The following is a 16,955-nucleotide window of genomic DNA, read 5'->3' on the forward strand; positions in this document are numbered from 1 at the left end:
TTTGTGGCCCATTCCTATTTTGGGCCTTTGCCCCACCCTCTCTAGTCTAGGGGCTCTGCACCCCCTTTCTATTTTGGGGTGCCTTTGCCCCCCTATTCCTGGGGTGCCAATTTGGTCTACCCAACCTCGGATGTAAGCATTTTATGACTTTGTATTTCTTTATGCCTTGTTAACCCATTGGTGTAAGCCCGGGGGATTCCTAAACATATCCCCCACAGGTGAGCATTTTGTATGTATATAAATGTTGAATCACTATGTTGTACGCCTAAAATTAATATAAATATTGTATGTCAACGATTCTTCAATTAAAAATTAAAAAAAAAAAGATTGTGTGTACTAAGAATAGAAATAAAGATGAGTGGAACTGAATTGAAAGTCTAGAAATAAACCTGTATATTTATGGCTAATTTCCAACAAGGACACCAAGACAATTCAATAGGGAAATAGCAGTCTTTCCAAAAAATAGTGCTGGAACACCTGGATATCCATATGCAAAAGAATGAAGTTGAACTCCTATCTTATAGTATATGCGAAAAGTAACTCAAAATATTGCAAACATCTCAACATAAGAATGAAAACTATAAAACTCTTAGAAGAAAACATAGGAATACACTTTTCAACCTTGGATTAGGCCATGATTTTGTAGATATGACACCTAAAAGCACAAGCAAAAAAATAAATAATAAATTGGAATTCATAAAAATTAAAAACTTTTGTGCTTCAAAGGACAACTTTAAGAAAGTGAAAAGACAACCCACAGAATGGGAGAAAATATGTGCAAATCATGTATCTGGTAAGAGACTTATATCCAGAATTTGTAAATAATTTATAATAAAAAGATAAAAAACCCATTACAAGTGGGCAAAGGGTATGCACAGACATTTCTCCAAAGAAGGTAAACAAATGGCCAATAAGCACATAGAAAGATGCTCAACATCACTACCCATTAGGTAAATGCAAACCAAAACCAAAACCAAAACCATGAGAGACCACTTCACATCTACTAAGTCAGCTCTAATAAAAAAGATGGACAAGTGTTTGTGAGGATATGGAGAAATTCAAACCCTCACACATTGCTAGTAGGACTCTAAAATGGTGCAATCACTTTGGAAAATAGTTTGGTAGTTACTCAAAAAGTAAAACCAAGTTACTACGTGATCCTGGATTTCCACTCCTACATATATATCCAAGAGAAGTGAAAACATACGTCCACATAAAATCTTACACATAAATATTCTTAGTAACATTATTCCTAATAGCCAAAAAGGAGTAACAACCCACATGTCCATCAACTGATGAATGGATAAACAAAGGAATATTCAGCCATAAAAAGAAAATTAGTGCTGATACATGCTACAACCTGTATGAACCTTGAAAATACGCTAAGTGAGAGAAGCCAGTCACAAAAGCCCACATATGGTATGATTCCACTTACATGAAATATCCAGAAATATGTAAATCCCTACAGACAGAAAGTAGATTAGTGACTGCTATGGGATGCGGAGAATGGAAATGGAGAGAGACTGGTTTCTGTTTAGGGTGATAAAAATGTGCTGGAATTAGATACTGGTGATGGTTGTAAAGTTCTACTAAAACTCATGGAATTGCACCCTCTGAATCTTATGGTATGTAAATTATATCTCAATAAAGAAAATCGACAATTCATTCTTAGAAACTACCATAAATCCAGTTTCCAGTCACTTCTTCCCATTCCTCTGTGCCCTTAACATCACCAGGGATGGAGGGGCTCGGTATTAATTGTACTCTTCCTGTGATGATAGTGAGCCTCCTTCCCAGAGCTGCCCCAGCCCTATTTTACCTCAGTTAATGTGAGAAGTCAGAACATAGTTTATTCACAACATGACAGAAATAGGCTTTCAAACAAACCTTTACTTTCCACTTGCTGACCCAGACCTTTCAGAGATGAAGTGTGATGGAGAAGGCTTACAGTGAACTGCACCAGCACCTTATCGTCTGTGCTTGACTACTGTGACAGTCCCCTGTTATCACTGTCTCTAGTTTTGCCTCCCTCACCACGCTGGCCATTACAGAGATTTTTTTTTTTTTTTTTTGAACACCAAAGCTGATTGTGGCACTCCTCTACTTAAAAAATTTGTCATTGAGAATTTGGACTTGATCCTGAGAACAGAGTTTTCTTTGCTCAAGCACAGAAAGCAAGCGTTTCACGACCCAGCCCTGGCTGTACCTATTTTTCTTGTAGCATTTCATCTTGCATCGTAAGTCAGAGCTACCAACTTGCTTGCAGTTTCCTTAGCACTCTTGGCTACTTCATGCTCTGGATCTCCACTTACACTAACCCTCTTCCAGGAATGGTTTCCCTCTCCTCTCATCTTTAAACATTCTGCCTCTGAGAAGTGTTTCTTATTCTACTCCCCGAAATTGACCTCTTTTTCTTGGGACCTCATATATATCCTGTGAACACTTCTCTCCAAGTACTGACAATACTTGACTTGTGCCCCTGTCTAAATTCCCCACTGGTGTTGCTCACTGAGGGCAGACACTGGGTCTCATTTGCATACCCAGGATCAAGCAAAGAATCTGGCTGAGGAGAATGGAAGGAAAGAAGGAAAAAAAGGAAGAAAAAAAGGAAGGAAGGTATTAATGAATAAATGGAAAAACTAGAAACACAAACTTATTCTTGCCCTTTCCACATCCCTAGAAGAAACTTTATGGGTGTCATTTTCTACCAATTTCTCCAAATCAGAACAACCAAAAATAATCGCAGACATGGAAGGAATGAGTTCCCAAAGTACTTAAAAAGAAAAAAAAAAAAGACCTCAGAACCATCAAGTGAGACAAAGTCTATCACAATCAGCAGCTCTTTAATTCTTATCAGAGGAGGTGGAAGAGGGCTGATCATGCCACTTTCCGCCACCTATAGAACAAAGTCCAAACTCCTCAGCAAGCTGGTCAAGGCTCTCAGTCTTATCTATCACTATTTCTCATCAACTCTCCCACATGAACACTCGCTTCCTGTTCTTTGAATATGCTCCAAATTTTTTTTTCTACGCCTCTGCTGTAGTAAAGGTATTCTGTTGTAGCCCAGCTCAGATGGCCCTTCTCCACTGAAGCCTCCCTATTCTTTACCCCTCCCTTCCAGACTGGGAACCCTCACTTCTTCCTCTTGCTGTCTTAGCACTTTTTGCTCTATTATGGCATTTTTAGCCTTTTACAACATGTGTATTTTTTTACACGCCCTCAGAACCTGGTGCAATGTGACACACACAGTAGCTGGGCAGGAAACGGCTACCGACTGACGGATGCAGAGTCAGAAGAGTTGCTCATCACTGCAAAATGAAAATGGACAGCCAAGGCAGCAAGGAAATAAAGAAAGTTAATAGTGGTTCCTCTTCGCAAAGATCTCCTGGGAGCTGTGGAGATTCCACATGAGACTCAGAAACTTCTGCATTTCCAATGAAACCATGAGCATTCCACAGCCCGTGCAAATAGGTCAACCCATTCTCCCACGTCTACAAGTGTCTTGTGTTTTTATTTTTTTCCCTAAGAAAGACAAGTTCTCCTAACTGAATTCCAGTCATCAGGGTCAGTGTTTTAAAAGCTTGGTATCTTGGCTGTTTTTATTTTAAACTTTTAATCCTGTACATTCCTCTCAAGCCTCTGGGACCAGACACTAAGCTCAGCTTTCAGCAGTCCTGATATAACATCACATACTCTACATTTTTGTGGCATACCAGCTCTCTAAACAGAAAAAAAATATATTGGGTTCTAAATCTTGCCTTGCTATATAAACTAAAAAAGTTCTTTTGGCAAATACGTTTGACTAAATTGCATTCAAACCTTACTTTCCCCTCTTTTTGAGCTTCCTTACTCTATCTCTTTACTGTCTCCCCACTTAAAAATGTCTTTGGACTGACAGATTAGCCCCTATATCACACTCTGTAAAGTAAATGATGAAAGATGAATTAAAAGGGAATAATTTAATGACACTTTGAAGAAGCCAAAAGGGTGTTTAAAACTCCTCAGGAAGGAGAATGATTGATATAGGACTCTTAAAACTTATAAGATTGGTATAATAAGTAGAAAGGAAATATGAAAAATATTATTTCTAAAGATCAACATTTTAAAGATGACTGAATACTGAAAAACTCAAAATAATAACTCCAACATTACAGACATGTGCTGAAAGGCACTACCACTGAAGACACACTAGGGACAAACCACAGCAAATGTTTGCTTAAGACCTGACAGTCATTACCATCTTGGGGTGCTAGGGATTAAAGGCACTTAATGATGACACATTTGGACAAGAGCAGTATACTAATAAGTATAATTAACTCTTCATTTCAGTAAGACAGGAATGTCATGGTCTCCTGGTTGGTCTCTCTGCCTCCAATTATCTCATAGGTAGATCCCAGAATGATCTTTTAAAAATCCTGACCATGTCCTTTTATTCATAAATTTTCAGTGGCTCTCCATTTCCTACAGATAAAAGATATACTGGAGCAGATGGGTGGCTCAGTCTGACTCCTGATTTCAGCTGAGGTCATGATCCCAGGATTGTGGGATCGAGCCCCACATTGGGCTCCATGCTGAGTGTGGAGCGGGCTTAAGATTCTCTCTCCCTCTGCCCTTCTGCCCTGCTTGCTCTCTCTGAAAAAAAAAAAAAAAAAAAGATATACTCACTGGGACGTATACATAACATTTATGATCTACCCTTCCTTTTTCATTGTTTTATCTCCCCTACCTACTCTGCCCCCTTTCACTCTGTACTTAATCTACTCTGATTCATTACCTATAGTTAATTGAACATTCATTGCTCTACTAAGGTCTAGGATTTGTACATACACTTCTCTCTACCTGCAATGTTCTCCCTTGCTTGTCAATATGTCAGAGTAGTTACTCTTCTTTTAAGCTCTGCTCAAAACCTAAGTGACCACCCCCCCCACCCCCACCTCTCCTAGACTGCTTCAGGCAGAGGCTTTCAGTAAACCATTAAATGACCTGCCTCATAGCCACTAGCACAGGAGCTCCTAAGAGTCCAGCCCATGTCTATCTTTCCTAAAGACTGACCAAGAGTCCTTAGAGATAGCATTGCTATTTCCAGCACCCAGCTTTGTCCCCAGCAGATAGTTGCTGTTTGACAAGTGTTTGCTGAATGAAAGTACTAAAACCCAAATAAATACAACATATTTTTTCCACTTAAACTGTAATTTCACCCCTAATATTTTCCCCCAGGGCTCATGACAAGTAATATAAATGAGAACAGGAAAAGAGAGGACAAAGGAAGAGACAACCATCTCCAAACTGGGAAATAATGCACTGCGGTTTATAAATATAGATGTCACATACCACTGTGCACCAGCCTTGTCAAGTGAGTAGGCCTCTCACTGGCTGAGCCTAGCACTCACTATATCATCTCCTGGCAGCAGGCGTCAGCAACCTAGGAGGAAGGGTCCCACTACAGTGAAATGGAGGCACCAACTGGCAAACCCCAGGGGACATCAACTTCATGCCAAATGATAAAACAAAGCTGACCTCCAAAGACCATTTTACGTATAGCCTCAAATAAAGAGATATAGTGACCACTTAAAAGAATGTCAGTGGCATAGCAGCTGACAGACTCAATTTTTGTAGAATCTCATTTGAAAACCTCTCCAAGAACAGATTATTTATTTGAGGGGTAAGTTATCTATGTAATTTGAATATTGCGCTCTGCCAACTAATTCCAGTATATGGGAAACTATTTTTAAATGTGAATGCAGCTAAGCTAAAAGACAGGGAGTCTACGATTTCTTTTTAAATAGAAATAATTATATTTTTAGGAAGTACAACAAATGCTCAAACAAATGTTCAAAGTAGTCAGTCTCAGGTTTTGTTTTATTTTTGTGAACATCCGGGTAAATCTAAAAATGTACAATTCTTTAATCTTTGTTTCAAATCATTAATTTTGTTTTTTTTAAGTTTTTTTTTAAAGTTTATTTATTTTGAGAGACACAGAGTGAGCAGGGGAAAGGCAGAGAGAGAGGGAGACAGAGAATCCCAAGCAGGCTCCGTGCTGCCAGCACAGAGCCCAGCGCAGGGCTCAAACCCACAAAACTGTGAGATCGTGACCTGAGTTGAAACCAACAGTCAGATGCTCAACCGATTAAGTCACCCAGGAGCCCTTCAAATCATTAACTTTGAATTGTGTAGAATAATATCTGGCCCATAGAAGTTCCTCAATAATTATTTGTTGAATTATTTTTTTAAAGCTTCTATTTATGATGACATTATTCCATAATTACAACATCAAGGCCAGCCACAAAATGGCACTCTTTTAAGTACACGTAGCTCTTAACATTTTTTTAAAGATTTAAGTAATTTCCACACCCAATGTGGGGCTCGAAATCACAGCCCTGAGACCAACAGTTGCATGCTCCACTGACTGAGCCAGCCAGGCACTTCTCATCTCTTAACATTTAATGCTGAGGATCAATACACTACCAAAGGAAGTTCTGGAGATAGAAGACTTTTAGATGTTTTCTTTCAGTGTTTGAAAGGTAGCACCTTAAGTAGATGCTCCAGGTAAGTAAGATAAAAAATGAAGAGGGGTGCCTGCCTGGCTCAGTCAGTAGAGCATGTGACTCTTGATGTCAAGGTTGTAAGTTTGAGCCCTGTATTGGGTGTGGAGATTACTTAAAAACTCAATCTTAATGAACCTGGACCACTTTTTTACACCATACACAAAAGTAAACTCAAAAGGGATGAAAGACCTAAATGTAAGACAGGGAACCATCAAAATCCTAGAGGAGAAAACAGGCAGCAACCTCTTTGACATTAGCCACAGCAACTTCTTACTAGACATGTCTCCAGTGGCAAGGGAAACAAAAGCAAAAGTGAACTATTGGGACCTCACCAATATAGAAAGTTTCTGCACAGCAAAGGAAACAATCAACAAAACTAAAAAGCAACTGACAGAATGGGAGAAGATATTTGCAAATGACATATCAGTATGGGCAAAGGGTTAGTATCCAAAATCTATAAAGAACTTATAAAATTCAACACCCCAAAAACAAATAATCCAGTGAAGAAATGGGCAAAAGACATGAATAGACACTTTTCCAAAGAAACCTCAGGTAACTAAGAGACAAATAAAAGATGCTCAACATCACTCATCATCAGGGAAATACAAATCAAAACCACAATGAGATACTACCTCACACCTGTCAGAATAGCTAAAATTAACAACTCAGGAAGCAACAAATGTTGGCAAGGATGCAGAGAAAGGGGAACCCTTTTGCACTGCTACTAGGAATGCAAACTGGAGCAGCCACTCTGGAAAACAGTATGGAGGTTCCTCAAAAAATTAAAAATAGAGCTATTCTATGACCCAGCAATTGCACTACTAGGTATTTATCCAAGGATACAAAAATGCTGATTTGAAGGGGTACATGCACCTCAATGTTTATAACAGCACTATCAATAAAGCCAAAATTTTGAAAGAGCCAAATGTCCACCGACTAACAAATGGATACAGAAGTGGTATAGATATATATATGTGTGTGTGTGTATGTGTATATGTATATATGTGTGTGTGTGTGTGTGTATATATATATATATATATATATATATACACACACACACACACAATGGAATAGTATTCGGCCATCAGAAAGAATGAAATTTTGCCATTTGAGACAGCATGGATGAAATTAGAATGTATCATGCTAAATCAGTCAGAGAAAGATAAATATCCTATGATTTTATTCAAATGTGGATAAGAAACAAAACGGATGAACATAGGGAAAGGTTAGGAAATACAAGATAAAACCAGAGAAGGAGGCAAACCATAAGAGACTCTTAAATTACAGAGAACAAACTGAGGGTTGCTGGAGAGGTGTTGGGTAGGGGATGGGCTAAATGGGTAATAGGCACTTGCTGGGAGGAGCACTGGGTGTTGTTACATGTAAGCAATGAATTACTAAATTCTACTCCTGAAACCATTATTACATTATGTGTTAACTAACTTGGATTTAAATAAAATTAAAAAAAAAATTTTTTTTAAATGTGGATCTTTTCTTGTGGGGCTATGTAGAAAGGAGCCTGAGGCCTGGTTTAGGTAACTCCTGACCTAGGAAACCTCTGGATTAAGCCTCATACAGGCATACGTTGTTCAACTGTGTTTGGCAGATACTGCGTTTTTGCGTTTTTTTGTTTGCTATTTACAAACTGAAGCTTTGTGGCAATGCTACATCCAGTAAGTCTATTGGTGCCATTTTTCTAACAGCATTTGCTACTTTGTGTCTGTGTCACATTTTAGTTATTCTTGCAATTTTTCAAACTTTTTCATTATTATTACATTTGTTACGGTGGTCTGTGCTCAGTGATCTTTGATGCTACTACTGTAATTGTTTTGTGGCACCACAAACCACACCCATATAAGATAACAAACTTATTAGGTTAAATGTGTTCTGACTGCTCCACTCATCAGCTGTTCCCTGGTCTTTCTCCCTTTCCTCAGTCTCCCTATTCCCCGAGACACAGCACTATTGAAATTGGGTCAATTAATAACCTTAAATTGACCTCTAAGTTTTAAGTGAAAGGAAGAGTTGCACATCCCTCATTTTATTTAATTTTTTTTAACGTTTATTTATTTTTGAGACAGAGAGAGACAGAGCATGAACGGGGGAGGGTCACAGAGAGAGGGAGACACAGAATCTGAAACAGGCTCCAGGCTCTGAGCTGTCAGCACAGAGTCTGACACGGGGCTCAAACCCACGGACCGTGAGATCATGACCTGAGCCGAAGTCGGACGCTTAACTGACCGAGCCACCCAGGCACATCCCTCATTTTAAATCAAAAGCTAGAAATAATTAAGCTTAGTGAGGAAGGTATATTGAAAACTGAGGTAGGCTGAAAGCTAGGGCTCTTACATGAGTTTGTCAGGTTGCGAATGCAAAGGAAAACCTGAAGGAAATTAAAAGTGCTACTCTAGTGAACACACACATGATAAGAAAGTAGAACAGTCTTATTGTTGATATGAAGAAATTTTAGTGATCTGAAAAGATCAAACTAGCCACAACATTCCCTTAAACCAAAGACTAATCCAGAGCAAAACCCCATCTCTCTTCAATTCTAAGAAGGCTAGAGGTGAGGAAGCTGCAGAAGAAATGTTGGAAGCTAGCAGAGATTGGTTCATAAGGTTTAAGAAAAGGAACTGTCTCCATAAATCTAAGCAAGGTGAAGTCAGGTTAAATAAGGTGAAGCAGCAAGTGCGCATGTAGAAGCTGCAGCTTATCCGTAAGATCTAGCTAGATAATTGAAGAAGGTGGCTACACTGAACAACAGATTTTCAATGTATATATTAAGAAGATGTCATTTCAGACTTTCATAGCTAGAGAGAAGTCACTGCCTGGCTTCAAAGTTTCATAGGGCAGGCTAACTCTCTTGTTAGGGAATAATGCAGCTGATGAAGTTGCATCCAGTGCTTTAAGCTGAAGCCTGTGCTCAGTCACCCTTCCAAATACCGTAAAGCCCTTAAGATAAGCTAAATCACCTCCGCCTATGTTCTATAAATGGAACAGCAAAGTCTGGGTGACAGAATATCTGTTTATAACATGGTTTACTGAATATTTTAAGCCTACTGTTTAGATATATTGCTCAGGAAAAAAATTCCTTTCAAAATATGTTTGTAATATCTTGTAATGCACCTGGTCACCTGAGCTCTGATGGAGGTGTACAGCAAGATTAAAGTTGTTTTCATGCCTGCTGACATAACATCCATTCTGCAACCCATGGATCGAGGAGTAATTTTGACTTTCAAGTCTTGTTATGTAAAGCTATAGCTGCCATAATGATTCCCCCATGGATCTGGGAAAAGCAAATTGGAAACCTTCTGGAAAGGATTCACCATTCTAGATACCATTAAGAATATTCCTGATTCATGGGAAGAGGTCAAAATACCAACATGAACAGGAATTTGGAAGAAGTGGATTCCAACCCTCATAGAGGACTTTCAGGAGTTCAAGACTTGTGTGGAGGAAGTAACTGCAGATGTGGTGAAAATAGCAAGAGAAGTAGAAATGGAGCCTAAAGATGGGACGGAATGGCTGCAATCTCATGATAGAACTTTAATGGATGAGGATTTGCTTCTTAGGGATGAACAAAGAAGGTGGTTTCTTGAGATGGAAACTGCTCCTGATTAAGATGCTGTGAAGATTGTTGAAATGATAACAAAGGATTTAGAATATGACATAAGCTTAGTTGATAAAGCAGCAGCAGGGTTTGAGAAGATTGGTTCCAATTTTGAAAGTTGTGCAGTGTTTGTCTTACGTTAAGAAATTGCCACACCCACTCCAGCCTTCAGCACCCACCACTCTGATCAGTCAGCAGCCATCAACATCAAACAAGACCTTCTACCTACAAAAAGATTATGACTACTGAAAGCTTATATGATGGTTAGCATTTTTTAGCAATAAAGTATCTCTTAAGATATTCATAATATTTTTTAGATATAATGCTATTGCACTTTTAACAGACTACAGTATGGTATAAACATAACTTTTACATGCACTGGGAAACCAAAAAATTGATTAGATTTGCTTTGTTGTAGTATTTGTCTTACTGTGGTGGTCTGGAACAGAACCTGCAATATCTCTGAGATATGCCTGTATTAGAAAAAAAAAACACAACATCAACTGATTAATAGAACACATAAACTGGGACTTGAAACTTTCCTATATGAAATTTCCTCCTTTCCTTAAGAAGGGCTTAACTTCCCCTAATCTGGGAATATTATAAAGTCAAATGCCAAATTCACTTTTGGGTCATTCATTCAAACATGTTCTTAGTAGCTACCACATGTTTTAGATAATGTGCTAGGTTTTAGGCACACAGAAAGAAGAGCAAGCCAAGAATCTGTACATAGAGACTTGATAGATCTTTCTAAAAAGGAATATAAAGAGTACTCAATTACAAAGTGAATGAAGGAGAGCTAAAGCCACTGATTTATTTCTAACAGAGTAGAAGTTATTATGAGCTCCTGATTTTACTAGGCTGATAAAGTAGTGGGGTGTGCCACATAAAAAACTAGCAATATTTCTCCTAGACATCTTGAGATAGACATAAGAAACATGGGGAAAATGTTGAAGGTCTGATTGAAAAAACATTCTATCATTTCTTTGGGAGATCATTTTGGGTGGCTGATACCCTGCTAAATTCAGTTTGGGGTTGATTAAGATGTTATAGATCAGAGTTTGTTCAGTGATCTCCTATCACCATCACTCAGCATAAAATCAACACTCTGTAAGGGGCAACCTTCTTAAAGAGTTTTCAAGTTACATTCATCAGTTGATGGACATTTAGGCTTTGTCCATCAACTGACGAATGGATAAAGAAATTGTGGTTTATATACACAATGGAGTACTACATGGCAATGAGAAAGAATGAAATATGGCCCTTTGTAGCAACATGGATGGAACTGGAGCGTGTGATGCTAAGTGAAATAGCCATACAGAGAAAGACAGATACCATATGGTTTCACTCTTATGTGGATCCTGAGAAACTTAACAGAAACCCATGGGGGAGGGGAAGGAAAAAAAAAAAGAGGTTAGAGTGGGAGAGAGCCAAAGCATAAGAGACTCTTAAAAACTGAGAACAAACTGAGGGTTGATGGGGGGTGGGAGGGTAGGTGATGGGCATTGAAGAGGGCATCTTTTGGGATGAGCACTGGGTGTTGTATGGAAACCAATTTGATAATAAATTTCATATATTAAAAAAAAAAAGAGTTTTCAAGTTACATAAAGACCAATATGACTTTTGTTAGTAGACAACACAATAAGACAAATACAAATCCCCCAAATAACTGATTCTTTAAAACAGTGCTGTCTAACAGAACTTTCTGTGATGACAGAAATATTCTATATGTGCATGTCCAACACAGTAGTTACTAGCCACCTGCAGCTCCTGAGTACTTGAAACGTTGCTAGTGAGTCTAAGAAACTGAATTTTTATTTATATTCTAACGAATGTAAATGTAAACAGCCAGATGTGGCTAGTAGCTACTGACTGTATTGGATAGGGCAAGCTCTAGAATCTAATAATTAAACCAGTTTAAACAAAATAAAGTTTGCTTTATGTTAAAGACAAGGAAAAAGGCACCCATTAACCACAGTGAATGATCTCTAAAGTGAAAAAAGATGGTTCTAAGGTATGGTTTGCATAAATTAGTAGCTTTTTGAAAGAATGGTTGAATCACAACAGCTCTTGTTACACTACAGCGGAGTAACGACATTGTATCTTGGGTGGGGGTCCAATGGGAGATTCTGAGGTTGGGTAATTAAAGCCTATTCTAGTTGAGTTTTTTTTTTCTTTTAACTTATTAGTTTTCAGAACTATCTAAGAAGTGGGGGGACCACAAAACAAATCCAAACTGTATCCCTTTGTTGCTATAATTAGCAGATATTGGGGGAACTGGATCTGTCATAATGATATTACTATTACTTGTCATCTGTCTTCTAGTCCCTGTTAGCCACTTTTGGATCCCGTATCCTGTATTATATTCACAACTTCAGTCATTAGTTGTGTAGGCAACTGACAACTTTTTGAATTTATGTATTTTTTCCTACTTACTCAACATTTCTAATAAACATGTTAAACTATTTCCACTTTATTCTATGTTTTCTGGCTAACACATCAAATGTATTTGAAGGAGAAAGCAACAGCATACCTTTGGGAAGAAATAAAGGAACTTATAATTATGAAGCACCTCTGTATACCAAGTTCTTTTACAATCAGCCCTACAAAGCAGATGTTACTATTCTCTCATTTCAGATGAAGAAACTGAAGCTCAGGGATGTTAAATAGCTGACCTATGATCATACAGGTGGGCAATGACACAGCTGTCATATGAACCAAAATCTGGTTGATCTTCCAAACTTAGGATTTTTTCTACTATATTACACTGCTTCCTAGGTCCACTTTACAATGTAATTTTCAGAAATAAATTCCACAGTAAAAATAATGGTAACCCCTAACTTTCTTCTATCAATGTCTTCCACTGGTCCATCCATCCTCTGCCTCATATATATATAAAAAAAAAAAAAGAAGAAGAAGAAGATGAAAGAAAGAAAAGCAAGCAAGCAGTACTAGATTGGTTCTAGACTATTTGAAAGGTTCTAAAGCGATTACATTAAGAAGTATTGTTTCCTTTCAGTTTTTAAACACAGATTTTTAAAAAATAAATCACAAGAAATTAAATCACAAGAAATTACCCAAAAGGACAGTTTAAAATTTCCTGAAAATGATTTATTGAAAATATTGAAAAAGGTAAGTTCCAAATGCCATCTAAAATACTTATTTCATTAGAGAAAAAATAAGAACAAAAAAATTGAAACCCCTGAGTTGTAGAACTGATGGTGTCAATCCTATCTATTACTCAGTTGTTTTATTCACACAGACCTTCCCAAAGGAGCAACTAACCATGTGATGTGTCATATGCTATGGAATCAAGTATAGCCACTTAAAACACTTAAGGAAAATAAGGCAACATTTTATGAGCATCACCTACCACTTTTAAAAGTAAAGCAATAGGCTAAAAGAATGCTATCCTTCTGATGGGGCATCTATAATCTAGTATTTTTTGTATTCTAAATAATGATAATATTTTGAAAAATTCTTAAATTTTGTGTTTCAGAGTAGATGACTTAGAAAAACAAAACAAAACAAACAAAAACAAAAATGGGAGACAGCTGCAGTCCTTTAGTTTTTTACAAGAACTTAGTGGTTATGACCATTATAGTTGAGGTTAAGACCAACTGAGTTCCAATCCTGATGCAGTCCTTATTGGTTCTGTGACTTGGGGCAAGGCACTCTGACTCATTTTCCTCATCTGAAAAATGGGGATCTAAGTTCCTAAGGTTGTTGAGAGGATTAAATGAGTTAATATATGTGAGGTACTTGAAATACTCATATGAGGAATGCTCCGCTTTTTCTAATTACCTACATAACTGACAAGACAAATAAGATAAAATAAGTAACTTTAATTAATGTTGGCTGATGGATTTTTATTAAAAGATTTTTTAATTTTTATTTTTAAGTAATCTCTACACCCAACATGGGTCTCAGACTCACAACCCCGAGATCAAGAGCTGCATGTTCTACCAACTGAGCCAGCCAGGCACCCCAGCTAGTGTGTGTGTGTGTGTGTGTGTATTTTTAATGTTTATTTATTTCTGAGAGAGAGGAAGAGACAGAGCACAAGTTGGGAAGGGGCAGAGAAAGAGGAAGACACAGAATTCGAAGCAGGCTCCAGGCTCCAAGCTGTCAGCACAGAGCTCGATGTGGGGCTCAAACCCATGAACTGTAAGATCATGACCTGAGCCAAAGTTAGACACTTAACTGAGCCACTGAGGTGCCCCCAACTAATGGATATTTTTAAAGAGATGCCATAAGATGCCATATGATCAGTAAAAATTAGTATATATTTTACTGACGATATCATAAAAGAAATTTTGGTGCAGTAAGAACATCTGAAAGATATACTGATACATTATGCTGCCTGAGAGTATACTATAGGAAATAAGCAGTAAATTTTTCATCTTATAAGATGCTTCATAAAACATAAAAGAATGGGAAAAGTTGAGTAAGCTGTTTCACTATAAAATCTCTTCCAACTGGAAAATGGTATCTAAGACGGTTGCTTGGGTAAACTAATATATTCTCCCCAACACCTAAGTCATACAAGTCTTCTAGAACTTAAAATGGAAGTCTTTTCCTTACAGAATGTATTTTCAACTGCATGTGCGTTATTACAATGAGTTTCTCAAAAGGACGTATTAGAGCATTTCTCCTACAGTGTTACCTCAACCTTTTTGCCTTAAGGGCTCATTTATCTCCAACTACACTAGCTGATCTTAAAAGAATTCTTCCTTACTAAAACCTGATGAAGGAAAAAGACAAAGAAAGAAGATGAGAAACTAGGCAGAAGAATGCTTTTATACGCCACTGATTTCTACCAGTGTAAGAGTTGGTTAGAGGTCCATAAGGATCTTGCCAGTGCTGCACATGTGGTAGTCCAACTCATGCTATTCCCCTCTCTCCTGACTCCAGCCCTAGGCTTTGCTTTTTAGAAGAAAGGAAAACTATGAGATGCTCAAGGAAGGAAGATAGATCGAAAGTCACTGGGTACTCAAGGAAGAAGAGTGAAGATGATTGGAAAACTGAGCATCTTTGTATTGGCAGGCACCTTTGAGGTCATTTAGTCCACCCTCTTCGTAGGATTCTTCTTCACTGCATCTCTGAGAGATGGCCCTTCAGCCTCTCCTTAAATACTTCCAAAAATTAGGATCTTCTTTCTTTGAGTCAGCTTGCCCCAAGCCAGAAATCTGAGACATAGATTCATCACAGATTCTTCACATCATTCATATCGAAGTAACCACTAAGCCTTATATATTTTGCCCCTTAAGTATCTCTGAAACCTGTCTATTGTTCCCCTTCCCACTATCTTAGTTGAGGCCTTTCTCATGTGGTCGTGCCAAAGTATCCAACTACTAGATTTTAGGCTACAAATACTTCACTTCTAATCCATCCTCTCACAGCAGCCTGTAGAGTAGATGTTCTAAAATGCAAATTTAATCACATTATTCTTCTGCTTAAAACCTTTTGATGATGGGTTACTATCACAAAGAGCAACAAGTCTAAGGTTTTAGCTTGAAATGCATTATCTCATTTAACTCTTCAGTTCATATTTTAGCACCACTAAATGGTTGTGGTGTCCATGTGCGCCAAGCTGGTTCATACCTCCATGCTTTTGCTCCTGTTGTTGCTTTGGGTTGGAATACTCTTTCCTCCCTCTGTCAACCAGCTAGATCAGTTCAAGAATTACCTCTAGGAAGGCATCTTTTGACACCCTCCCCTGTGTAATATAGAAGATATTCCATGTGTATCTCTATCACTGAATTTATCATATAATACTGAAATCATTAACAAGTTCATCTCTTTTCCTCCAGGTGAGTCCCTCAAGGCAGGGACCATGTCACACCCTTAGCACATGGCACAGGACTCATGGTAGCAGGTGTTCAATATGTGCCTAGTAAACACCAGGACTTTTTCTGATGTGAATTAAAATTTCTGGCTCCACACTGGTGCTATATGAAAGGCTGAATCATTATGTTGCACAACTGAAACTAATATTACACTGTTAACTAATTGGAATTTAAATAAAAACTTTAAAAAATAGGGAAAAAAAAAGAAAATTCATGGCTCTAGTGTCCAGTGTTTGCTCCATGCAGCAATAAAAACCATCTCTCCAGGGAAATATAGCATTTGGATAGTGCATAAAAAGGAAAGGTTTAAATATTATTTATATGACATTTTTACTTACCTAAGTTGCTATAGGTTGCACTACAGGGATTCATGTCAAGAGTATCTGAAACATCTTCTTTTTCCTCTTCCCTTTCCAGTTCAGGTAGGGGCAATGCTGCTGGGACAGAAGCACAGCCTCCATCATCTTCCCTCACAACAACAGATCTTGGATCCCGAGGAGAAAAATCCTCTGTCACTTCATGGGTTTTGTGACTGAAACAAAATCACACCATGGTTATACTGGCATTCAAAGGTCTTGCTAAAATTTAGGTTTTTAGAAGGCATTTACTTGCCATAAATGTAAATAACTAGCCCTAGAGTCATAACAATGGGTCATAAGCGCTCAAATACTTGTCTGAATAGAAAGCACTCCTTCGTGCGGGCTGATCCTTCTATTTATCTTGATCCAGACATATTGAGAATCCAGTTTGGTAGAGGAGGTATGGTAAGCTCAGAGGGAAGCTTGAGAATAAGAAGGTAAGAAGAGAAAATTTTTTTTTTAGGCAGAAGGTGGTGATGATAGTGGTGAGAAAGCTGAATGCTTCACTAATTAGACACAAAATATACACATACTTAGTGAACTATTTAGCATACTTACTATACTAAAGTACATAACACTCTAGCAAGTATCA

General features: G+C 37.9%; 1 protein-coding gene across 10 annotated transcripts in view; it reads right to left on the bottom strand.

Moving 5' to 3' along the window:
• The window catches only part of PEAK1 (pseudopodium enriched atypical kinase 1), a 310,300-nt gene that overhangs the window by 39,027 nt on the left and 254,318 nt on the right, over positions 1–16,955 (bottom strand). For all 10 annotated transcript variants that reach the window (XM_027067830.2, XM_053223700.1, XM_027067828.2 and 7 more), the window contains one exon: positions 16,343–16,536. In XM_027067830.2, coding sequence (XP_026923631.1) covers positions 16,343–16,536 — 194 coding nt within the window. The remainder of the gene's footprint in view (positions 1–16,342; positions 16,537–16,955) is intronic.

The sequence above is a fragment of the Acinonyx jubatus genome, chromosome B3 (assembly GCF_027475565.1).
Source record: "Acinonyx jubatus isolate Ajub_Pintada_27869175 chromosome B3, VMU_Ajub_asm_v1.0, whole genome shotgun sequence".
Classification (NCBI taxonomy): domain Eukaryota; kingdom Metazoa; phylum Chordata; class Mammalia; order Carnivora; family Felidae; genus Acinonyx; species Acinonyx jubatus.